The 26930-nt window shown below is 38.2% G+C and overlaps 2 protein-coding genes across 5 annotated transcripts in view; one reads left to right on the top strand and one right to left on the bottom strand.

The window, feature by feature from the left end:
- Positions 1–26930, top strand: part of CMSS1 (cms1 ribosomal small subunit homolog) — a 384053-nt gene that overhangs the window by 191374 nt on the left and 165749 nt on the right. The window contains exon 2 of one of the 4 annotated variants that reach the window (XM_087861695.1): positions 8716–8770. The exons of the other annotated variants lie outside the window; for them this stretch is intronic. Within the exon in view, the coding sequence (XP_087717821.1) occupies positions 8716–8770 (55 nt within the window). The remainder of the gene's footprint in view (positions 1–8715; positions 8771–26930) is intronic. 4 annotated transcript variants of the gene reach the window in all.
- Positions 1–26930, bottom strand: part of FILIP1L (filamin A interacting protein 1 like) — a 291272-nt gene that overhangs the window by 185415 nt on the left and 78927 nt on the right. The gene's annotated exons all lie outside the window — the stretch shown is intronic.

Genomic DNA, 26930 nt, shown 5'->3' with positions numbered 1-26930 from the left:
ATCATTTGGCTGAACAATTAAAGGGCTGGGCCCCTTGTTGAATGCTGCTCCAGGTGCTGAGGGGTGAGACCGCCCCCCGCCACTCAGAATGCAAGGTGGGGACCCCACAGGGTGATGGCTGTGAGAGAAGCACCACAAGCCATTTGGTTTTCATCTCCACTGGGCTTATCTATTCTCCCCCAATCCCAAATTTTGCTGGAAACGCCCCTCTCTGGAGATTGCATTGCAAATCTTCCAGTGATAGGTCTCTGAATTTGCCTTAGTCAGCTTTGGAAAAGTGTGTTGCCATAATAGGTGGAATACATTATGACAGGTCAGGCTTGCTGGGGACTGACCACCTCCTCCCTCATTGCTCTGTCTTGGTCTCTAATGAATGCCTCCTTCCTGTGGTACTGGTGTTAGTGAATTCACAAGTTGCTATCTCTTGGGTAAATCATGTACTGACTGGCCCTGAATTTGGTTTACAGCATCCCTCTCAGATTATGAATTATTTGGAGATTGGGTGCCCTTCTTCTACCCCTTCTTTTTTTTTTTGCATCCCTTGCAATTCCTTATTGTTTGAACCATTGCCACTACTGAAAATAAGTGTTAATGTATTATATCCCAATGAGCATTGGCTTTTAAGCTTGTATGGTAGAATGTCCCTATAATCTCGGGTGTGAACATTCACATTTTCTAGAACCACCAGTTCCTACCTGCCACTTTATCCTTGCTTTCACAAGATTCACACACAGCTACATAGTTTCCTCATCATTCAGAGTGGGGATGGAGGTAGCCAAAAATTTGAATGATCTGTAACTGAGAACAAATAAGATTTTGTGTCTGCCTTGTACAACTGAATGTTTATCTGTCCATAGTATCTGTGTGATTAGCCTGAATTTTTAATGGTGAAATTGCAGAACTGAGAGGGACCTCGAAGATCATCTAATTGGGTAGATATAGAAGGGGCCTGTACAGCTAGAGTGACTTGTCCAAAATGATAAAGCCTAGTCCGTTAGACCTTAGATAGATGGCTTAATCTATAGTTACACATCCGACCCATAAGACTTCCCCTCTAAAGAGCAATTTAAACAAAGAGAAATTCCAGAAACTTCAGTTTGGATTCATATTGCTTTCTCTGATGAGTATGTGTGTGTTCTGAGGCTCTCTCTGCTGTCTGTAAATCAGACATTCTTGCTGGGTTGCATCAGATTCCAGGCGACATGATTGATGAAGAAAGGGCAGAGGAGAGATGACGTAATGGCTAGTGCAGCATTTACCTGCAAATTATCTCTAGCTGTGTACAGCTCAGTGTCTGTGTGACTCATGTACGGAGGCACTGCCATCCCTGTTATTCAGCACTGTAGCCTCACACTTACCTCACCCTATGTTTCTCTCCTTTTCTTGCCAAATCTGATTAGAAGCACTTTTGTTTTAAGCCAATGTTTATGAAGCCATAAGTGGACTTTGTACCAATGACCATGTGGAGAAAATAAAAGAATATTAGAACAAGAAAATTACATACTGGCTTGATCAAATCAACTTGATGTCTCTCTTAACTTACTTCCTAGCACCTATTATGTGCCCTCTACTGTCACTGCTGATAATTTTCTTCCTTATATGGCTAAGTTGTCTCTCAGCTTCAGTTTAACAGCTGACAGCAAACAAACCTATAGCAAGTGCCTACCTGTATCAGTGACTATGGCACATGCTTTCACATGTTCTTTTATTTGTAAATCTCAAAGCAGTTACTACTTGTACCCATTAGAGAGGTAAAGACACTCGCCCAGTTCGCTTAGCCAATATGTGTCAGAATTGGGACTGGAATCCTGGTCTCTTGACACCAAATATAGTACTTTTTCCACTACATCACTAGTGTCTTTGATTTATGTACTCAGGGAATTTCTGCAAGAAAAATGTTCATTTATCTCAGGTTGATCTTCATACTTGATATTGTATCTGCCTCAGTCCTTTGTTTATCCTTGGGGCACTAGAAGTCAAGAGTATGGGCATATATATGTTTATTGAACAACAGCCACTCAAGTTGTATGGTAGAGTTGTATCATATAAACACTAAATTTGCATGAATTCAACTACACCTGCTCAGAAAATGAATATAAAAAGAGAAGGAATCATAATTTACATTGTGCAGACAGTTCTATTCTGGTTATATTCAATGAATCCATGACTAGGAGTGAACCTGAGTTTAGGGGATGTGTATTGATTTTCCTCAGCCTGTGTCTGTTCCATGTTTTCTCTCAGAGTAAGCATCTTGCCTTGCTCAGTGTGCTGTTTTGTACAACATGTATCCTGTTGTTTCTTATGTACAACATGTACCCTGTTCTTTCTTATAATTCAACCAAGGATGGTAAGCTGTACCAGTGCTGGAGGAAAAGGCCACCTGGGTTATGCTTACTAAGAGATAGTATGTTGGCTTCTAGCATGGGGCCTTCCTAGGGGATTTTCAAGGTAATTTTGACACAACTTGATTTTTTTCCTTGATTTTTTCCCATATTCTTTGAAAAGCCTAAACCCCAAGTAAAGTCCAGCTCCTGTAGATTAACAATGGCTTGCATAAACCAGGCATGAAAACTTTTGTTTAGGTTGAACTGAAACTGTCTTGGGCTCAACAACATTGTGTATATTGGTGGCTAAACATATCTTCCATTTTCTGTTTGTTGTGCCAGGTTGGAAGGACTAATATCAAGCAGATCAAATACTCACTATGCCCATAAGAGAATAATGTTGTTACTGAAACCAAGGGAGGAGAACCAACAGGAGGAAGAGTGTGATGAGATCACCCGAAAGAGTAATAGGGAGAGACAGGGGATTAAGAAAACCCCATTGAATATAGTCACAGGTGATTTTTGAGAGAATAGTTGTGATCAATCGTAAGGTCAGAAGCAAGACACAAGGAGTTAAGCATCATCTAATATCAGATCAGAGTAGTCAGCAGGATATCATGCATCCAAGAAAGGGGCAGCAGAAAGAGAGGCCTGGGAATTGAGATCTGAGGACACGGGGTTGGTGACAATAATACATAAAAAGTAGGATTTGGAGGTTAAAAGCAGAGGCACGTGTTGTCATCAAGAATTCTGGCTTTTGAGCTTGTCTGAGATTCCCCCACTGGTGCTGGTGGAGAGCCAGCCTCTGAGGAAATAGAGGCAAGGAGAATTATTGATGTCTTGTGGCAAACAGCTTCTCATATCCCCCCACCCATTCCATATTGGATTTTATGCAGTTGTTACTTTTCTAAGTAGTTAGGTTCTAATTTTCTTGAAATTTGGGAAATCAAGCCTTGGGAAATCTGCAAGGCTGTCGCTGGATTGCAGAAGAGAGTGCCAGAAGTCAGCATTTGTAAATTAAAAGCCAGTAAAAGTTCAACTCTCATGAATAGAAAATCAACTCATTCATAATACCAAACCCTCATCATATTCAAGGAAGTGGAGTTAAAACCAAGGCACCTCCCTTTCTTTCCTGTATTTGTGTAGCTAATAGCACCTTGCATTGTTAAAAGTGAAATCCTGTTGGTGATAATTTTCTTTCTCTCAGATTGCTCACTTTGTATTTTTGATTTACTATTTAGTGTGAACTCCAGGAGACTGCTTGACTACTGTCACTAAGAAACAAGCTGTCTTGGAGAAGTGAACCTGGGAGGCTAGGGTGCTCAATTAGGACAGAATCTCACAGTGGGGCCTCTCTGTCCCCACTCTATGTATATAAGAATTCCCTTGGAGGCTTATTAAAAATGTAGGTTCCAAGGCCCCACCTTAGACCAAATAAATATTAATCCATGATCAAATGTGGCTCAAGGATACGCATATTAATAAACAACCCTGAGGATTCTTATGAAACCTAAAATTTAAGAGCCACTGGATTAGGAAATGTGTGTATGGTGTAATAAACCAAATCCTAGAAAAGCAACCATTTACTAAATCAAATTCTTGTAATTCTAAAGTTAGATGTTATTATTATAACTATGGCTATGCATATTTGTCTTAATGAAAATTTATAAACCTCTTTGAAGCTCTTAGGAGAAAAATATAAAAACAAGGTACATGTAAAATGTTAGCAGTAGTAATAAATTAAACACCCTTGGATGTGAGAAAAAAGAGACTGCTATGACTTCAGAAAGGCTGTGTGTTTTGTGACATTTCTATCATTTCCCAAGAAGGGGAAGAGGTAAAAGGAGGGAAAAACACAAAGAAGCTTTCCTTGGCTTTGAAGATCCTAATCCTTTGTTCTACTTGCCTCCAAAATACAGCTGCTTCCTACTTACAGTCCCTTTGCCACAGGCCAGCTGTGTCTCATTCATTGCCACCTCCACTACTGCTTTTTCAACCCAGAACGAGAATAAAGAATAGTAGAAAAGAGAAAAGCAAATTAATATGAAATAGAGTTGAAGTTTTACAGAAAAGAGGGAGGCGAAGTTACTGGGTTCTAAAAAGACCTAACACCTTAGATCAGAAAACCCTTAGCCATAGCTCTCTGGGTGAAATCATTTGTCATAGTTATCAACTGTGTGGAACATAGGTGTATTTGGGAAATTGAGGGGTAAGGGCAGTAAGAGAGACTGGCTCCAGTTCCACTGTCCCTGTTGAAGTAACTTCAAACTAATCTCTCCCCCAGCCCTCATCTGTTCTTTGGCTCTTATTTAAATTTTGTTTTTGTTGTCTTTGAATTGTTTTCTTTGTATAAGTCATTTCTTAAATAATCCCTAAATTTCTTTGTTATTGGAACTGTTATGTACTTCACCAACACACTGCTTTCCACCTTCCCCATAATCATCACTACTACCCACAGAGGGATAAATTTGAGTCCCACCTTTCACCCCTTTTGATGAGGTGCTCATCTGTAATTTTGTGCCCTAAAGTCTCCTTAAAATGTATATATATTTTCTCTATATAGTCATGGAATCCATCGTTCAAATCCCAGACGTTTTAGCTTTATCCTTTTTCTATTTTTAAAACTCAGCTTTGGAATGATGAGAATCCAGCTTGTTTATCTTATATCTTCTCTTTCCAAGAAAATTCCAACTTGGGATGCACTCAGCCCTCAGCATAGTAACTCCTAGAATTTGCTACTTCAGTTAAGAAATTAAAGCTAAGATTAATGTTCCTGACTCTGTATTCAATCAAATAACCAAATTAATCGTTATACCATGGCAATCAAAGTAAGCAATCATTCTTGATAGGTAGACCATGATGCATTGTCTTGAACTGGTGGATTACTAAAGCCCCTACAAGCTCTTAAAATTGAGCTGTCTCTAATGTGTATTATGAAGGATTTTTAAAAAACTGATTTTGGGGGGCACCTGAGTGGCTCAGTCCATTAGGCATCTAACTCTTGATTTCAGCTCAGGTCATGATCTCAGGGTGAGATCATGTGAGATCAAGCCCTGCATAGGGCTCCATGCTGGGTGTGGAGCCTGCTTAAGATTCTCTCTCTCCCTTTCCCTCTGTCCCTCCTCCCCTCCCCCAAAAAAGAAAACTGGTTTTTACAGTATTTTTCTTTGGTCTTGTTTTGCGTACTCTTTATCCAAAATTTGAGCATATTCATCTTCATAATTCTTTCAGTATTTATTTACTGGCTTTCTTAGTGCCTTAGCTATTGTTTTCTATATGAGATTTACACCATCTTGTGGCCTATAATTCTCCCTGACTTGCTATGTTTCTTGTGTCCTTGGTATTCATTAGCCTATTGTCAGATGTTTGAAATGGGAAGAAAAGGAAAAATCACCTGTCATTTTCTGCTCCAAAGACCTTTATTACTTTTCCTCTTTTCTCTTCATGACCATTTGAGTCAATGATTTGAGTCTCTCAGACTTAGCCTCTTTATCTTTTATTTACTGAGATCAGAATATCCTATTGCTTAAATTTTTCATTTGACTAGAAAACCACGTAGAACACAGCCTTAGTGGCGTGTCCACAAAAATGATTTTAACCATGTTCACTGATCCATTTTGTATGAAATATCAAATTCTGGAGATCCATGCTTCTACATCCCCTACCTCAAAAAGATAGTGCAGTGGGAGAAACCAGATGACAAAGGATACAATCGTCCGGTTAGGAGAAATCAATAAAAAATCCATTATACAATGAAGAAGGGAATTAATTAATGACAAAATATACTTTCAGTTGGGTGGCTAAGGCACAGAGAAGCCTAGAACTGGCCCAGAATGTATACAGGTATTGCTGTATTTGCAATTCAAGGCCAACCTTCAAAGTGCTTTAAATCAGACAAGTGCTTCACTGATGGAAGCTAGAGTGTCGTGTAGGCAAAATGGGCCTGTTGCTTTGATAGTCATTGTTATGAATTATATAATATAAGACTGACAGGAATCATTGGAAAAGATATATTATCTTAAAAAGATAGATATATTAACATCTGCTCTTAACAGGGAATTGGCAAGAGTTGGCCACTGAGGGAATAGAGTCAAAAGTCTGTTCGTATCTCTTGGTGAGCAGATTCTCATGACCTGTCACTCCCTGGGTATTGTATAGCATGGGATTATTAGTTTTCTAGGTAGTGAGGCTCTAATTTTCTTGCAATTGGGGAAACTGGGTCCTCCCTGGCGATTAGGGGTTGGAGTTGGTTTCCCCAGCACAACCTGGCCATGGGACCTATAGAAAGGATGTTGCCCTTCTCATCTACTAAGTTAGCATAATATTTTCCACCTTCTCAATCTTTGTACTAACATAATTACAATAAATTGCTGCTGCTCTTGAAGATAATCTCTGTTCTCACATCTGGGTTTAAGTCTTTCAGTAAAGCTGCTTAAGCAGTGGGGAGGAAAGAGCCTTTCCATAAAGTTAAGGTCTTTCCTGATAAAGGTAACTACTCCACCCCTGCTTCCCAATTAGATCCCCTGCCAGCAATAGCATAGACTTGAGCCAGTGCCAAATGTTTTAATACCATAAGGACTCACTTGATAAAGGCTGTGCATGGCAAAGAAAAAAAACAGCCGAAGTTCCCAAACTCAAATTTTCCAAGATTTCCATGTGGGATGCAGCCAGGGCACCCTTCATCTAATTGTTACCATGTGTTGCTGCAGTCATTGGTACCCTGCAATTCTCATTCTCCAGCACTTCTAGAGATTAGAAATTACAGGAAGTGCTAGCCATTTCAAGATGGAAATTTACTCTAGCTGCAGAGACTTTGGTCTTTGTGAAAAAGAAGTACAATAGCAAAGACAGGGAACAACTGTGAGACTGATATTGTGATCTTTCCAAATAATTAGTGAGTAATTATTAGTCAGTTAGCAGCATTGAGTGTCCCACATCATTGTTTCATTAATATTTAACAAGTGTTTGCTAGCTCTACTTCCCCTATTGTTATAAATTCTACATAGGAAAAGGATTATTGTCTTGCTTGGGCACAGAAAGGAAATGCCAGCACTAAATAGTTGTTGGGTATCTGCCTAGTTGAAGCAAAATGATTTCATAGATCCCTGAGCAAAGAGAGATTAATTAATGATTAAGAATTACAAAGTACTCAGACCTTTCAGAAACCTGGAATACCTATATAAATACAGGAAAGATATATTTTTCTCTATTTGATTGACAGTGATTTTAGATCTCATTTATGTAGTTTTAGCTTCTGCATCCACCAAACTTTTACCACAGTTGCTAATGAATAATAACATTGACTGACTTAAGGAAGACTCAAAAGGAAAAATGAAAGATCTATGGCTGTTAAATATTGAAAGTCTCTAAAATGAGAATTCAGGTTGAGTGCAGGGACTGTATTAAGCAAGGCCTGTTTTCAACTTGACCACTCAACACTTTGCCTCCTGTTTAAAGAAATTAATGGATTTTAATGAAGCCTACTATATTACTTAAGAATATAAGATTCATCTTCAGTTCAGTTTATTCTCCTGTTGTCCTGAAACGAACTAAAGGCTAATAAAAATTTCCAAATAATTTCTGTGAGGAAGTTAGAGCTCACAGGAGTAGTAATAATATTGAGGGCATTAAAAGCAAGAACAGGACTACTTGCCCATGTTAGCAACCTGAGCAGTCAAAGGCATTAATGGACCATGAAAACTGGAAAGCTGGGGTGACTGTGGGTCAGAGCTAAGGTATATAGGCAAGCACAGTATAGGAGAAATTTTCATCGCCTCCACTACACTGAGCCATTTCTCTTGATAGAGCAAGCTCTTAGTTTCCCCCGGTGTTAATCTGGCACCTTTCATGAATATCAGTGTTCGCTTTGGAAAATAAAAAAAGCAAACAGCCAAAACATCTAAGTGTTAAGGGGGAAAGAAAATCAACAGAGGAAATTACAGTAGCAGTTGATACAGTGGCACCTTTTTCTTGAGTCATATGAGGTGAAGATATTTGAGTTTGCGGCTTTGACAGTCTCTTAAGGCAGTAGCCAGAGGTCTTGGGAGAGAAAGTGATATGCATACACTGCCACCGATTAGCTATGGCCTTTATACACACATGTGTCCACATTTTCAAAACTGGCCTGTTAAAAATATATATGAGAATCAAGTGATTTGAAAGTAAGTACCGCTTCCGTTCCCCATTGCTTTTGCTCCCAGTTTGCTATTTCCTTTCTAACATTAATTACTGTGTTTCTGAAGGAATTGGTATTTCCTGCCTTGGTATAGTTTCTGTTTGTTTTGGATCATCCATCACTTGTTAAGATAGTTGCCATGTCTTTTTGGAATCTAGCATATCAAGAATTGAATATGACACAAGGTTCTCATTTTCTTCTGTCTCTCATTTTTAGGTAAGTCATCTGATTGGAGTGTCATTTCATTTGATGAAATTTTCCATTTCACCTGGTAAAGTATTACTTTTTTTATCAGAGGATGTAAACTTTCATTTTTGTGATTTCTCATTCTATATTTTCCCACAACACTGACCTCCATAGTATATTCTGTCTAGAAGGCAAGGAGTGAGAGTCACAGAATGAGAGAGAGAGAGAAAGAGAGAAGGTGGCCTGGGACACAAGGGAAAGGACATACAACTAAATATATTTATATGTAAAAAAAACAAAAACAAAAAACCACTATTGAAAGAAACCTACCTTTTCGTAGCTATTTTCATGAATTTTGCCTGTTAGAATTTCAGGAAGTAGAAGAGTTATTAAGTAGTCCCCCCTTACCTGCAGTTTCGCTTTCTGTGGTTTCAGTTACCTGTGGTTAGCCACAAGTCCAGAAGCAGATGATCTTCCTTCTGACATATAATCGGAAAGTCAACCCAACAACTATTTAGTGCTGGCATTTCCTTTCTGTGCCCAAGCAAGACAATAATCCTTTTCCTATGTAGAATTTATAACAATAGGGGAAGTAGAGCTAGCAAACACATGTTAGATATTAATGAAACAATGATGTAGGACACTCAATGCTGCTAACTGACTAATAATTACTCACTAATTATTTGGAAAGATCACAATATCAGTCTCACAGTTGTTCCCTGTCTTTGCTATCGTACTTCTTTTTCACAAAGACCAAAGTCTCTGCAGCTAGAGTAAATTTCCATCTTGAAACGACTAGCACTTCCTGTAATTTCTAATCTAGAAGTGCTGGAGAATGAGAATTGCAGGGTACCAATGACTGCAGCAACACATGGTAACAATTAGATGAAGGGTGCCTTTGACACCCATGACAATGTGTACATCATTCACCTCACCTTGTCTCATCAGTAGGCATTTCATCATCTCATGTCATCACAGGAAGATCGATTATTATACAGTAAGATATTTTATGAGAAACCATATCACATAACTTGTATTACAGTATATTGTTATATTCTATTTTATTGTTAGTTATTATTGTTGATCTCTTACTGTGCCTAATTTATAAATTAAAATTTATCATTGGTGTGTATGTATAAGGGGAAAGTATATACAGGTTCAGTACTATCCACAATGGGGCTCTTGGAACATATCCCCTGTGGATAAGATGGGACTACTGTATATTTAATTGTGTTTAGAAAGGATTGGGCTTACTTCAGAGAATCCAACCAAGTTTAGGGTAGTGGCTTTCCTGCTGTATTTGGTGAAAATCTGACATTCCTCAAAAGGTTGCTCTACATCTTGGGAAAAGCATTCCATATCATCTGAGAGAGCTTTTCTTTTGAATCATTGTTTTAAGTCCTCAGGTATTTGTTCATTTTAAAATGCAGTTATTAAGTAGAAGCAAAATACACAATTTTAGAAGTACAAAACCAGGATTCTGTGTCACAGAGATGGTACCAGGGCTTATAGTCCATAATAATAGAAGACTGAAGCCTCCAAGAGTGAGTATAATGAGAGGGACAAAAGGACACATCATAACATCACATGGCTTTTCCCTGATGTTCTAGATCTTTTCACTAATAAGAATGATATCTGTATTTGGTACACTTCCTGCAAAAGTAGATGAATCAGGAATCCTAACAATTTGTTTTCCCTTGGGGGAATGTTTGTCTTTCCACAGAACCATGCACATATTGATCTATTGATAGATCTATTGAGCAGAGACTGAAAACTGTACTGCCAGCATCCTGCCTTTCCCAGTGTTTCTTCTGAAAGTCTTGTTTTCTTCTAGAGATTAACTTGATAAAAATATATAGCTTAAAATACCCAGAGAACCAGTAAGATGCCGTATTCCTTGGATTCTGCTACTGTGTTATCTCTTCCCTCTCCATAGTTTTAAATTTTTAAACTAAATACCTGGTTTTCGTAGTTACAAATCTTGTTGAGACCATGGAACATTGGTATTTATTGTTACTAATTGAGAGGCCTTGACAGTCCTTGGATATTGGATTGAAGTAGTGATAGGATGACATTGGCATTCTGTTCAAAAAGTTTAGTGGCTAAAACAAAGTTTCTTCTAGATCAGAAGGCTATTCCATCTCTACCTAGAGATAGGCCCCACCCAATAGGTCCAAGAGCATATAGGGTGGGGACAATTTCTATTCTGCAAAACATTCTGCTTCTGGTTGAGTGAATGAGCGGATGGATGACTTTTTTTTTTTTTTAAAGATTTTATTTATTTATTTGACAGAGATAGAAACAGCCAGCGAGAGAGGGAACACAAGCAGGGGGAGTGGGAGAGGAAGAGGCAGGCTCATAGCAGAGGATCCTGATGTGGGTCTAGATCCCATAACGCCGGGATCACGCCCTGAGCCGAAGGCAGACGCTTAACCGCTGTGCCACCCAGGCGACCCAGATGGATGACTTTTTAAATGAGAGTTTTAACAGTTTAATATTAGAGATATTTTTAAATGAAGAACTTCCCATTTTAGTAACAATTACCTTGTGTTTGGCAACATATGATATTGTAAGGATGCTTTCTCATACTAAGATTCTGATAATTCCCATATTAGTAATCATGTGGGTAAATTTTATTTCTTTTAAAAACCTTTGTGAAGGGAATGGTAAGTGGGAAGCAAGGGATGACTAGTATCCTTTAACTCGAAGTATTCAAAAAAATTAAAAATAAATAAAGGTGTTAGGATTTCTAACACTCTCATCTGTCTTTTATATTCCAAAAGGACCAAAATATCTAAAAATGCTTTCTGCCTTTTATATCTTTACACTAAGAAGGAAACTGATAGACTTAATATGTTGTCAGCCATTCATAAGTTCTGCTAGATATGAATTATATAAAAATATATTAATTTGTGTGCTGTTTTCTCTTTTTCTTTCCTGAGAATTTCTCTGGTTTTCTCATTAATGTCATTAAAAGCCCAAAACCAAACAAAATATTTTTGTATTTCCCAAGAAATCAGTTATCCAAAGAAAAGTCCAGCATTCTCGTATTTTATAACTTTGGAGAAAATCAGGAGTTTTTTTTTAAGATTTATTTATTTATTTGAGAGAGAGAGCAAGTGGGGGTGGGGGAGGGGCAGAGGGAGAGAAAGTCTTAAGCAGACTCCACGGAGCCTGAAGTTGGGCTTGATCTCACAACCTGAGCCAAAACCAAGAGTTAGACACTTAACTGACTCTGCCACCCAGGCACCCCAAAAATCAGGAGCTTTTTGAAAAATAACATGTCACTTAGTAAAGGGTAGGAGCATCTGGAAATAAGAATCCTCCCTGATATTATAAAGACTGGGAGAAGTTCTGATGCTTATGGAAGAATTTAGACTCCCCAGCCCCATGCCAAATTAAGTATTTCATACACTTAATTTAGTTTCAGTTCAGCTAAACTGTCATCAGAAAAGGCAGACACATGTGTTTTCCTCAATTATAAAATGAGTTGATATCAAGACCAAGACACCAGTGATGGATTGATTTCTGGATCCCCTAAGCATATTCTAGTAGTGGTCTCATTTCAGGCCCAATAAGTTGTGTTAGATAAAGTATGCAGAGATTGTTTGAAATTAAATTTAATAGAAAATGGAATGACCATATTTTTTGTTTCTTTTCTAAGTTCCTTCTAAGTAGTTGAATAATATTTTTAAAATATTCTCAGTCTCCAGTTCATTGCTTCTAGAATTCTCATGGTCCTTGAAACTAAATACTGTGATTATTGAGGTAAAAGTTCTATAGCTGTAACTGACATTACAGAAAAGAAACTGGCTCTTAAATTCTCTGTGCCTCAGTGTCCCCTTCTGTTTGCCCCCAGTGGACTGAAAGCCCCATGAATTTAGAGACTGACTGCTTTTGCTCATTTTTATACCTGTCACTGTTGCCATACTGTCTGGTACCTAGTAGGTACTCACTTAATATCTGATTACTTAGGGGAAGTACCATCAAATGTAAAGTCTCAATCACATGTGAGAGTTGTAAGGAATAATGAGATGATGTGTGAATGTCTGTGTGTGTGTGTGTGTGTGTGTGTGTGTGTGTGTGTGTATCCCAAACATAAGTCCTCAAAAATATTGTTTTTTAATCTGATTCATGCTAACCAAATTTACCAAAAAAGACTATCTTTCAAACTAGGATACCCCTGTTAATTTGTAGTGGATAACATCTTATACCTGATTTGCGAGCTAGAGTTGTTTCTATCCTTTAGTCTCTCCCTATTATTGATCAGGGTATATATATGTATATACAGGGATGTATATAAGGCACCTAATTACAACTCAGAAATTGTTTGAACATGACATGAGAATAAAGGGAATAAATTAAAACAGGCTGATACTTCCCTTTCTTCATTCTAAGGTTTCTTCCAAATAATACCTCCCTTTGATATTTCCAGATACACTAAGAAGGTTTTATAACCCAGTTTGTTTTCTCTTAATCTGTGGGAGCCCTAATACCTCAGGCCAATCATTATCTGATTTTTTTTTAACATAGTTAATTTACTCCAAATGTATCACACTAATCATTTTGATTAAGAAGTGCCACCCAGGGGTGCCTGGGTGACTCAGTCAGTTAAGCATCCCACTCTTGATTCAGCTCAGGTCATGATCTCAGAGTCATGAGATTGAGGGCACCTCTCCCCCGCCCCACCCTAGGGTCAGGCTCAGCACTCAGGGGGGAGTCTGCTTGAGATTCTCTCTCACTGTGCCCACCCACAATGCATGCATGCTCTCTCTCGCCCAAATAAATAAATAAATAAAATCTTTTTTTAAAAAAGGAAGTGCCACTTATACTCATCTTTTTTAAAAAGATTTATTTATTCATCTAAGAGAGAGAGAGAGAGACAGAGAGCAGTGGGGAGGGGCAAAGGGAGAGAGAGAAAGAGAGTCTCAAGCACTGAGTGCAGAGCTGGATGCAGGGCTTGATCCCATGACCCAGAAGCCACAAGCCGAAACCAAGAGTCACATGCCCAACAACTGCGCTACCCAGGCACTTCAATATACTCATCTTTTTGATACATTGACAGTCTCCCAACCAGCTTCAGTTTATATTTGTTTTCTGATCTTGTTTCCTGTTTTGATCTTGAAGTCTGCTTTGCTCTTTCTACCAATGTCTTGTTTTATGGAAAACAGTACCACTGGTGATCAAGAATCACTAATATGAGGGCTGATGTGATACTTATTCAGTACCATCGGTTTCCATAAATATGTATTAAATGCCTAGTGTGTGGGCATCCTGGGTTGTGATTCAACAACAGACAGCATGAGTCATAACCATTTGTGAGTTGTAAAATCAAAATCAGAGGTTCTCCCTGTGTTCTAGAATTCAATCCTCAGAACTAAAAGGATGAGCATGAGACATAGCCTTTGAAAACCCTGTTATGGTGCCCATCAGTGTTTCCCAGCGTGTATTCTGTGGAACACCAATTCTGACGGATATGCTAGCAAAATCAAATTTAAGAAAAATAGCAATCAATATTCTTTTTTGGTCAGTGGATAACATTTTTATGTTATTGATTTTAGAGATTGATTTTAGAGAGAGAGAGAGCATGAGCAGGAGGGACAGAGGGAGAGGGAGAGAGAATCTCAGGCAGACTCCACACTGAGCACAGGGCTCGGTCTTACAACCCTGAGATCATGACCTGAGCCAAGATCAAGAATCAGTCATTCAACCAACTGCGCCACCCAGGCGTCCCGATAGCAGTTGTACTCTTGACAAACCACAGTGCAAATAAGATTAATGTGGTAGACGCTCTAAAATGTCCTACACAAAGAAACAAGTTTAGCTTTGCTGAACTAACTTAATTCAGAATACACTTTAGAGAAAACTAAGAACAGTAATAACATCTTTAGAAGGTGATAATTCACTCATTTTATTGTTTTTATTTGTATATCCATTTCTCTTTCTAGACTCTGTGAAATTAAGAATTCTTAATTATTCTGTTCTGTTCTTCCTCTGTGCTATTCCCAACCCCTGGTAGGAAAAATATATGGAAGAAAGAAGGGGAAATAGGAAGGAAGGAGAGAACTCTCTGTGTGTGTGTGTGTGTGTGTGTGTGTGTTATCTGTCTTCGTTATTTGTCTATACAGAACTGTTGTGTAGTCCTTACATATTTTAAAGCTTTATGCCAATATGATAAAATGTGTTAATATTTATAGCAAGTTTATTATTATGTTACTTTATGTAATTACACAATATTTTTGATTCTATAACAAGTGAAAATGATTACTTGAGAAGTTAAGTATGGCCTATGGGTAATGGAGTTAAAATCTGTATTGGATGGGCGCCTGGGTGGCTCAGCCCATTAAGTGTCTGCCTTCGGTTCAGGTCATGGTCCCAGGGCCCTGGGATTGACCCCCACATCGGGCTCCCTGCTCAGTGGGGAGCCTGCTTCTCCCTCTGCTGCTCCCCCCTGCTTGTGCTCTCTCTCTCTCTGTCAAAGAAATAAATAATATCTTTAAAAAAAAAATTTGTATTGGAAGAACTTTTTTATTTTACTTTAAATTATATATGTAAATTGCTATTTTTTGTCATATTTCCAAATTAGTTATTAAGTTTTAAAGTTTAAAGATTATACTCAGAAAAATAAGTTATGAAAATATTTGTACTATAGGAAAACCTCCACTCTTTAGAATCTTTGAATGGTGATTTTAAATAATAAAATTTTCTCAACACTTGGAGGCTGTTCCCCCAATACCATCATAAGCGCAAAACTTTAAAAATATATACTAGGTGAAAATTTTTCTGAAATATTTCCATTTCTTCTCTTTAAATGGACATATGTTGACCATAATTTAAACTTTTTTCAATGACCCAAGGTCATCATTCAGTTCACTTCATTTCAGCAGGTATTTGTTTAGCACCTCCTGTGTATGATGACCCTCCCAGGCCCTTTTGAATACCTCAGTCTATTTACCTCTGTACTAAACAGCTGCTGAATGCTGTGTTTGGGGCTCTTAGGTCAACTTTTTGTTGTCATTTTTCTGATTTCCTACCTGTGAAGACTGGCAGACTCCTGTGAGAGGGCCCTGCTCAACCTCCCTCCCAGATGTTATGCTTCTGATCTTCTGTGAGCAGGAAGCTAAGATAACCAGCCCTATGGATACACATTCAAATAAGAAGAGCACACTAGGAAGCTCTCAAAATGTGAAGTACATGAAATTTTACATTTTGGCTGCTCAAGAGTCCTTTTTGTCCTTTTGCTTGTTTTTGAAATCTCTTGACTTGTTCTAACATTTTAGATATGTAGAGAGTTGCTATAAACTTATCTAGCAGACATTTCCTTTATCCCTTTTCTTAATAGTTCTTCTAGAAGCAGATTCCGATTTTATAACACCACAGTCTATGTTATCCACTGACCAAGTGAGAATTAGTGTCTAAAATATTAATCAGAAATTTCCATCTAATTATAGTCCACAGCTTCCTTATGAACCATTTTATATTTGCCTGAGATGTCGTTTAATTTTGACCTATAATGGTTTTTTATTAGTTTTTTAGTTTTTCAAATTCACAGTTTGTGTGTGTGTGTGTGTGTGTGTATACATAAAATTCTTTTTTTCAACTTTTTATTTAAATTCTTGTTAATATATATGGTAAAATTTGTTCCATACCATAAAATTCTTAATAAAGACTTCCATAGCAGGCTCATTTTTATTTTCTCCTTTGTCAAAATGATGTGTCCTAAAAATGTCTTATTAAAAATCAGTATTTACAAAACATTTTTTAAATTATATGGCTCTATCTAACTTTCAGTTTAGCCAAAAATGAATTGAGTGCTGGAGAGAAGTGTGACCCCGTGTGTACATTATATAGACCTGCAAGAATTAATGTGTTGGAACAATAAAGCTGGATGATGTTTTTAGCACTTCCCAATGACCATGCTAATCATACCTGTACTACAATTACCTCTCCCATTATTAGTAACTGTTAGTTAGCTCATCACATCCTTTCAACCCTGTGTCCTATTTATGTGTTCTAAATATACCTGGCACCACCTTACCAAATAAGAACAAGAGGAAGCACCATGGTAATCAAAGAATGAAATTCCTCTGCATGCACTTTGTATTCCCAGCATATTGAGATCTTTTTTGAAGAGTCTGTTAATGAAGAAACTTGAGAATCCTTGGGTTATCTGCCATGTAAAGTTTAATTGTGGTATTTTGGTCTCCTTATTAAAGGCAGTAGCAGTTCTTTTTTTCTCTAAAATTATTTCTAGAATTCTAGAGTATAGCTATTGACTATCTTTCCATCCCTATTCTATTTAAAAGTCTTTTATTTTAAAACTATATATAAATGTAAGCTGATATGTGTTTTCATAAGAGTGTGAATCCCTTTATAATCTTTCTTTTAAGCCGTTATCACATTAAGGAGTAGGAATTTTCCTTATATTGTCATCTAACTTCATGGCTTACTTTTTTTTTTTTAATTCACTTGGAATTTATGGAAGAGAATTCTGGAAAGCTGCAGTGGTTCTTTGTTTTTTAGAGGAAGTGGCTAGCATGAGATTGAGGGCAGGAGTGTGGAGTAAGGAATTTGGCTTGAAACCTCTATATATTATATTTCACTTTTATTTTCTGAATAATATCTCTGATTTAGTAATCACCTTGGGTCTTAGCCATGCAAGTTTTCTTATTCCCTGGAAAGCCTTACTATAATCAAGAATTTTGCCAGCATATCATATACCTTGTAATTTTATTTTCTAAAATTATGTGGCATTTAATGTCTTCATTTCCCTGCAACCTTTTAAAACCCTTGTATCTTCATTTATTTCATTACTCCCACACTCTCTATTTCATATCATTCTTTGCAATTCACTTTGCTATTCTGCAAATAAATCATTTGCAGATTTCCTAAAAGCTGGATTCTCTCTTATGGTCTAGTGTTGTGGTTTCTTAGTAGAAGACAACTTTACAGCCGGAAGCTGTAAGTTCCCCAAGTTCAAAATCTGTACAAGTTTACACTAGAAAACCAAAATATTCCCTCTGTAATCACTGACCTTCCAAAAGAAGATAGATGCCCCGGCATAGAAACATAATCAATCTGTTAGGCTCCGGGTATTTTGAAGTTCTGAAATACATCATATGAGACCCAGCATTATTTTGGCCATTCTTATTTGAGGGCTACAGATAGGGTGGTATCTTTTGCCAAGACCTAAAAGACATAAAAATATAAATTGAGAGGAAGGTAACCTTTATTTATTTTTTTTTTAAGATTCATTTATTTATTTATTTTAGAGAGGGAGAGAGAGTGAGCTGGGGGTGGGGGGGAGGGAGAAGGAGAGAGAGAATCCACAAGCAGTGTCCCAGCTGAGCTCTGAGACTGAGGCAGCCTTAGATCCCAGGACCCTGAGATCATGACCTGAGCTGAAACTAAGAGTTGGCCACTTAACCAGCTGAGCTACCAGGAACCCCAGGAAGGTCGCCTTTCTGACGTTACTGTCACCAGAAGGAACAGCGGGTTAAAAATTAAAAATGACTGATAACGTTTTTTCAACGTCTTAAACTTTATTCATTTATCTTTAATGATTTAACTTGAAGTTTACCTAGCCAGTAAACATATTGCTATATACTTATTACTAAGAGCTATTTTAGGGAAACTTGGCTGGCTCAGTTGGCAGAGCATGCAACACTTTATCTCGAGGTCATGAGTTTGAGTCCCATGTTGGGTGTAAAGATTACTTAAGAGAAAATAACATGTTTCTTTTTTTTTAAGGAGCTATTTTATTAGAAAATAATGAATAATTTTAATCTTTCTTCATTGCCTAGACCTCAAATCCCAAAACAGGTTTCCCCAGTTTACTGTTCTCACCTAGAAAATTGGAGAACGTAGTCATTCCAGTGTCACTGCTGTTCTAGGCATCGAATAAAATTGTTAAAAGCACTTGAGTTTTTGGTGACACACTCTAGAACTCTCATTATACATAATAAGCTCATTCTCTGGAGTTGCTAAGAAATGAAACTTAGGTTTTTGTGTCCTCAGCTGTGTTTTTCTTGGTCCATTGTTTCCTTCCAACTTAGGCATCTTTACCACCTTTACTCCAAGAAATAAGCTAATGGTATACAGGATTATGCAAAAAGCTCCAGGAGAGAAGAAACTCTTCCCCAAATTTCAGAATTGCCTCATTGGAGAGAAAATTTCTATAACATTTCATTTTATTCAGAGAATCTAAGTGTCAGAAAGAAGAAAAAGGCAGGAGAGGAGCTATTGAGCTCTTGAGTTTGAAGCAAGATCTATATTATGATCCCATTTAGAAAAGTACTGGCGCTCCATAAAGCAATGCTTTGAACAAATTAGTAAATTTTTTATCGAGTATCTTGGTCGCTAGTATTTTTAAAATCTTAGAAGAGACATGAGGATAATTCAATAGAAACAATGATACTTTATGAAACTCTGATCTGTTTAATGGAGAAGGAAGAATAGCTTGGTTGCTAGATCCAACACATCCTTGTGTGTGTCTGTCTGTCTGTCTGTCTGAGGGAATGAAAGAGGGAGAAAGGAAAGAAGAGAGGAGACATAAGACAAACATAGTTATATTAATCTTTTTCCACAAAGAATTGGTAATAGCTTGGAAACAAAACATCCAACAAAATTCACATAGGGATTTTAAATAAAAATAGAAAGGAAGAGAGGGGAAAGAATGGTATTAGAAAAAGTTTGGCTGTCTCAGGAATCCTACAGATCTTTTGATTCAGGTGCCGTAGCAGTAGCATTAAGAGTGGAGTCAAGGCACAGTTCTGTTCTAAGAAAAGAGTAGATCTTCCATTGGTCCTTCCATCCATTGCCAGCCCATATTGAACCAGTGCAGCAAGTCTACTGTCAGCCCTTAGGTTTCACGTGGCCTGTGCATTCATTCTAGCTCCCTTGGCTTTGCTGCATGCTTATGGCATGGCTCTGCCAGTGTTATTCCACTGCTTTGGAAAGGCCTGTGTATTCGACAGTTGCACATCCCATTTGAGGAGTAGCATTGAGCATGATTTTTGAAACCCCGCCTATGCATTTTATATTGGGGCTTGAGAATCCAGGCGGCCTTCAAAATACCGTTGTCAGTTTATTATTCTGTTGAACTCACAGGTGCTTCTGTAGGATGGACTCAGGTGAGGGACATCCAGAAACTGACTAAGCAAAGGTGAAAGGAAAGTGAAAGAAATTCCATTCTGTCTGACTCAAGGATAATAGGTAGAAAACCTGAAGATATTTTTCTTCGGTGTTCATCATGTATATCCATCATTTGTTCCCATTGTTATTTCCCTGCCCGGTTATTACTTGCATTTCTTCAGAAATATTAGCGTGTGAGCCCGGAGAGGCAGAGAATTGAGGGTGCTACACCAGAGTCTGAGAAAATTAAAAGTTTTTGACTGAGGTCCCACTTCTGAGCTCATGCTTTTTCATTACACTGTATTTGGCTGAAGATCTGATACTAGATGCACTGTAACCATTGCAAAGACAGTGTAATCTCTTCCTAGATTTTCACTGGTATTTTTGCCTGTTGTTAGAGTAGCCACAGCTTTCCATGAGTTTTGGGTGTTTTAGCCATTTGGGAAAAAGAGAGCAGGGGGAAAGAAAGGAATTGGTGGTAGAGAGAATGGTGCCTGAAAATGGAAAGGTCGTAGATGAAAGTGGAGTATGTGTTACCTTCTGGCTCAGGCCAGGTGGTTGGGTGTGGATGTCATGTATGTCCCAGAGGAGTCACCCTACAGTGGTAATTCTCTCAGTTTAGCCACCACGGAGTATTGTTCCTTGTTTTTCTATAGTGCTTGTCAAAATGCTATGACAACTGGCTGGTTTTATGAAAACAGAGCCTGGCTCTCAAGAGACAGTGTGTCTGAAAGTCAAACATGGATGGCAGCCATTGGCACGCGAAGGAGTCAGAAACCACAGATTGTTTTCTCGTTGGATGAACAGCTTAAAGCAACGTAAACTTAATTGAAGAATTCCTTGAAAGTGAAGTCAGACTAAAAGAAATGCTCTAAGTCTATAATTTACTAAATGTGAAAGATCTGTAAGTGGTAATGAGACTAAAAGAGTTTGGGGGGAAAAAAGAGCATTTTTGTAAACAGATCTGGCTTGTATTATTGCCTAGGCAGTTTTAATTATTCGCTCTAATAATGTAGATCTGCAGAAGAATCTTTAATTAGGTAAAACTTGATTTATGGAGTTGGCCTCATATAAACCATGAGGTCATGGTGTGCTGCAGAAAATTACAGGCCTGGTCTTGACATTGAAAACTATTATTTCTACCTAGGACTACTCACGCTTTGCATGTCTTACTCTCACGAAACCAGAGCATCCTGTGTTCTCATTCGCAGTGTCCTTTGCCCAGGTAGATTCAACATATACTATTACTCATTAAGTAATTTGTCAAATATATATGTGAAAAAACTGAGGAGGCAGAGGCAGACTTTAACTACTAACTCTAGTAGTTAAAGAAATGTTTACTTCTTGAGAGCTTAGAGACCAAGTTGTGATCCAGAAATGGATTCATTCTCCCTTCAGCTGACAGACTGGCAGGGACATGTGAGACTGCCAGAGGTGGTATCTGTGTGTCTGTCTGCCTGTCCCTCCCACAAACCTAACCCCATCCTCCACTTTCCCTCTCCTTCCCTAGCCTCTTCCTGGGACGTTCTTTCAGTGTCATCAATGCCTGTTTCATCTGGTTTTAAAGAAGAGCAGGGGGCCTCTACAACATTTCACTGTGGTTCTTACTTCCCTCCCATTGCAGTAGAAGCCTTGATGTAGGGCCAAGGCCTTTTCTTTGATTATAGGTCTGCTGATTATAATTTCCTAACATTTTTCTTGCATTAATTATACCTTAATGATTGCATTTTCTATGGTTCCCCATTTCAATTTTGTTCAAGTAGAATAAGATTTAAGAAGGAATCCTTCTAGATTTTAACAATTTATTTTCTATTCTTTTAGATTTGTCTAACTCATATCTGCCTTGATAGCTATTTTAAATGATAAGCCTTTGTCAGGTCTTCTCAAAGTGTTCAATGTTACTGCATAAAAACAACTCCTGCCTTCTCTGTCATACTTCATCACTTTACATAATATTTGATTAAATTATGTAATTACAATAACAAGTCCAACAAGCATAAACAGGTTTGGGAACAAATGTAATTGTTGAAACAGCTGGAAGAAGTGCATGGGGCATACTAAAGAATAGCCTTCTGGCCTTCAGGCTTCAGTGTTTAACTCAGTCCTGAGTTAAACAAAGGGACAGAATTGGGTAAGTGGAGTTCAGTTATGCGAACTTCTGAATCTGTACTCTCCACATTTTCTTCATTTTACAGGTGAGACCCAAGGTGGTTACATGACTTTCCAGGGTTATCAAACTAGTTGGTAGCCAACCTGGGTGTTCTGACTCTCAAACCAGAGTTTTCCCATGGTACCAGAGGAGGACTGATACCCTGACCCTTTATGAATGCAGGTTTATAGAGTGTACTTTGATTTATTACCACAAAGTGTCTGTCTTAATGCTTACTTTACCCATAGTTTTTATGTTACTAATTAACAAACATTTTTCTTTAAATTCTTCTTGATATCAAAACTTATCCTTCTTTATTATAGGGAGTTTAATCCAGGTCATGAAATTTAATCACTTTTTTCTTTAAATGACCATAATTAATAAGAGAGAGAGACTGCATGGAAGAATTTTTCGGTAGGGCTCGTCTCCCTTACCAATCTATAGCCCCATACTGTTCATAGCTGCTCTTGTCCATCTAAAAGCAAATTTTTAAAGGGTGTAGGCCTCAGGGGCGCCTGGTGGCTCAGTTGGGTTAAGCATCTGCCTTCAGCTCAGGTCATGATCCCTGGGATTGAGTCCTGCATCAGGCTCCCTGCTCAGCGGGGAGCCTACTTCTCCCTCTCCCTCAGCCGCTCCCCCTGCTTGTGCTCTCTCTCTCTCTCTCTCTCTCTGTTAAATAAATAAATAAAATCTTTAAAAAAAAAATTTAAAGGGTGTAGGCCTCAGACAAAGCTGCTTGTGGCAGCACTGTAAGGTTTATATGATCTCTTTCACAAACCGTATGTGCTCACTTTCCTAATATCAAATTGGAAAGACTTTTTTAAAAATCATTTTCCTTTTCCTGACCCTTTCTTTCAGTGCTTACCTCATGCCCCACCCTGTTTCAGAAAAGATTTGATACTGCCTAGTGTCAAAATGTACCTACAACTGGGCCGTTAAAATCAAAACCATTAGGATGAATTTGAAGGAAGGAGGAAAATGCTATACTCAAATCCTGAGGTAAAATGGTTTTGTTATTATTGAGCATTGTATTTAACTGAGCTTCCTCATAGACAAAACAAAACAAGACATTTGGGTATACGTATTTTTATTTGCTGAAGGGAAACATATCAGGTCTTCCACAGGGACATTATTACCAAGCACTTCATTCTAAGCCAATGACCCTTATGTAAATGAAGCTGAATAACCTCCTAGAGCAGGGTATTTGTTCACACATTAGATCTGGAGAAACCATACTATAGTCCAACTCCATTCTTGGTTGATGGGGAACAGAAGCCCAAAGCAGGTCAGTAATTTGCCAGTCAGCAGGCTTCTTGGCGATATTATCAGCCTGGAGCCAATGTCCCTTCTACTGACCAGGGTCTCAGAGCTCTGTTGTTTAGAAATCATGGGTATAGTGAGATCAGGTCCAGTCCAGATATGGTTCAGTACCATACCTCATTATTGGGCAGTGGGCACATGGACTGTCAAGTGAGTAGGATTTAGACTTGATGAAGTCAGAATATGCAGAAGAGGGTTTTCTTTTCAGGGGCTTCTCTTTTCACTGAGAAGGAAGACAGAGGGTGGACCTCTGTCATAGGTTGTTGTCAAATCACTATGGAGGAGAAAAACTAGAATAATGGCTGCTCTTTTTATACCTGTTTTAAAATAAATACTTTGTCAAAACTTTCTTTCTTACATCAGAATTTATGGCAAAGACTGTTGTATTGTAAGACAGTGAATTTATGAGAGAACTTTGGGCAGGGGTCTCAAACTCAAGCTATAAGCCAGCTGTTTATTTCCCAAAAGGCCAGGTAGGTATAAGACAACAGGGAGAGTGCCCCAAAGGGGGCAGCTGCTTCCCAGCTCCAGCTGATTTTTGTCTTGTGAAAAATACAGGTATCATTTGACCATTATCTTCTAGTGTTTTGAGAGAAGCTGAAAGTCTGATTATTAAGTCTTCTGATTTTAAATGCTGGCAACTTCCTTCTTACACATGCTCAAGCCAGAAACCTTGGAGTTGTCCTTGACTCCTCTCTTCCTTTCAAAACCTACATCTAATCTACCTGCAAATCCTGTTGGGTCTATCCTCAATGTATATTTAGAATCTGATGACTTCTTACAGATCTCTGTTGCACTTCTATAGCCCAGACCACCACTATCTCTTCTCAGGATCACTGCAATAGCCTCCCAATTGGTCCCCCTTCAGTGCTTTCCTTCCCATAGGCAGAGGGGTATTGTTGAAGCATAACTCAGATCATGTTGCTCCTCTTTTCACAACCATCCAAAGGTTTCCCATCTCACTTAGCAAAGTCCAAAGTCCTCCCAATGCTCCATGAGGCTCTCTGACCTCACCTCTGCAGCCACAGTGGCCTCCTGTCTTTCCCTCAGATACATCTGCTCATTTCTTCATCATGACCTTTGCCTTTGCTCTTCCCTTGCCGGGAATGCTTTTCCCCAGGTATCTCCATGGCCCAATCACCTCCTCCAATCTCTTGCTCGAATGTCATCTCCGTAGGCCTTCCTTTGCCACACCATCTAAACTTGTAGCCACACACACACACCCTCCCTGTCTCCTTCTCGACTTTGTTTTGTCTTTAGTACATATTATGATCTCATATACTACGTATATTTCTTCTTTGTTACCTGCTTTCCACTTTAAAATATAAGTTCCAAAAGGGTAAGGACTTTTGTCTGTTTTTGTATATTTGTTCATTGCTGTATACTTAGAATCTAGAAATGTGTCTTACACATAGTAGGTGCTCAGTAAATGCTTGATGAATAAAGGAATCTAAATAACCAATTTCTTCAACTTTGGGCCAAATAGAACTCTTCAGTGGGCCATAACCATCCTATACCCTCTTTCACCTAGGGTCAAAAAGAAGAGTAAGCACTTCCCCAGCTGCACCTAGTAGCTTGTAGACAAGCACATAACTACATCATGACCCCTGCCCTGCTCAGCAAACCATGGAAGAGCTCTTCCACTCCACTCTACACATTGGGTTCTCCTGCTTCCACTCTGCTGAACTTTAGTACATGCTTATTGTTTTTATGCTAGAACACAGTTTTTCCCAATATATTGATGTTTAGAATATGGAAAATGTTATTCAAATTAGTTCAGCCTCCTGAGTGAATTTCCAAACCTCTGAAGGTAGGAAACATTTGAACAATATGACTTGCTTTCTCCACAAAACAGTGTTTAGAGTGAGACAAACAATAAGAGGAAGCACTACAAACAGAGGGTAAAGCATATGTGTAAAGACAGTCAGGTGGAAAAAGCCTTTGTGCTTTGGAAGAGAACAGGTGAAACTAGAGTAGGGAGAAATGGGAGCAAGGGGTAGGAAAAGACATTGGAGAGTTAGGCAGGACCAAATATTGTAGGCCAAGGTAAGCAGTTTGGGTGTTATTGTTAAAGTCCAATGGAAGACTCAGAAATCATTACTATGAACTATTTGTAGTGGTAATTTTTTAAATATAACTTTTTACTGAAGTATGACACATATACATCCTGGGGATGTTTTCAAGTAAGTTAGTCAATTGTTAGCAGTTATGTCAGCACCCAGACTGCCTTCCTTTTGTTTAAAAAAATTTTTTTGGACTTAAATAGCTGAAAAAACTAGTTAATTTTCACATTTATAACAAAAATGTGAAAGCTTATTTTAAAATATCTTACTAAAGGGGTACCTGGGTTTGAGCCCCGCATCAGTCTCCCCGCTCACCAGGGAATCTGCTTGTATCTCTCCCTCTGCCCCTCCCCCTGCTCGTGCTCTCTCTCTCTCTCAAATAAAAAAATAAAATCTTTAAAAAAAAATAAAAATAAAATATCTTACTAAAATAACTGAATTATTTGTATAGAAAATAAGTTTTGTTTTATTTATGTAACACTGTAGATTTTGGTTATGATTGTTCAATAAAGTAATGCTCCCCAGGCACAGTCTTTTTAATGGTATCTACTTTAGTTTCGTACATTAAGTGCTAAATGGTCATTAATTTTACTGTTGCGTTCGCAACTTTGCCAAGTTACTATCACATTGAAATAAATAGCATTTTGCTTCTAAAAAATAATTATGTATACTTAGACTATACCAAATGTACATTAATTGCAGTTTTTATAAGAGGTATAACTTGTCCTTGAGCTCATGGTTTATTTGGCCTATGTATTCTAATAATAAAAAGGGATCAAATATTGAGCAGTTTACTAAGATTCCATAGAAGATAGAACAAGGCTCTTTTACTCTTTTAGTGCAGCATATGAGAACAGTAAAACATTACTGAAGTTGTTTTGGTTTTTCTTTTTTTTCTTTAACTTCAGAATTGTGCAAGCTAAACTGAGCCACTTAGAGGGATTTTGTAGCTTGACCTTGGCCATCTGATGACTAAAGAGGCAGATTCTAGCATGTGATAACATTTGAGATATGAATAGTCCAAGTGGAATCAAGCTATAGGTAATCTGGAAAACTGAGGTAAAGACCAAGTGTTAGGACTAAGTTTAGAAAGTCTTGGAACATTCAGAGGCAGCCCACTGTGACATAAGTGAGAACTATAAGAAGAAAAACTTAACAGCTCTTTGTAGCTTTCTCACAACTGATTTTCAGTAGCATTAAGTGGAAATTATACAAGTAGAAAAATAAAAAACTAGAAAGGACCATAGAGACCCTGTTTTACAGATGAGGAAACTGAGGCCCAGAAGGTACAAAAGACTTGTTCAGTGTCACACAACTGGAGTTAAGGTAGGGCTGAAGTTGGGATTTGGAGCTCCTATTTTCTAGCTCAGTATTCTTTTCCATACTTTCTTCGGCATTTTTTGACCGTATAGTCATTGAAGTTGTACCACAATAGAATGAGCTGGCTTGGGTGAAGAAGGGAACTCTGCCATCAGCAGTGAGTGATCGGGCAAAAACCGGACAGTGACTACCTGGCATGCATGCAGGGTTTCCATGAAGGGAACTTGTACTCCCAGTTCTCTAGGAGCTTTTCCAACTCT

Source organism: Ursus americanus, chromosome 4 (assembly GCF_024610735.1).
Source record: "Ursus americanus isolate L20-20 chromosome 4, mUrsAme1.1.p, whole genome shotgun sequence".
NCBI classification, from domain to species: domain Eukaryota; kingdom Metazoa; phylum Chordata; class Mammalia; order Carnivora; family Ursidae; genus Ursus; species Ursus americanus.
The sequence above is the reverse complement of the archived record's forward strand: the minus strand, read 5'-3'. Positions and strand labels throughout refer to the sequence as shown.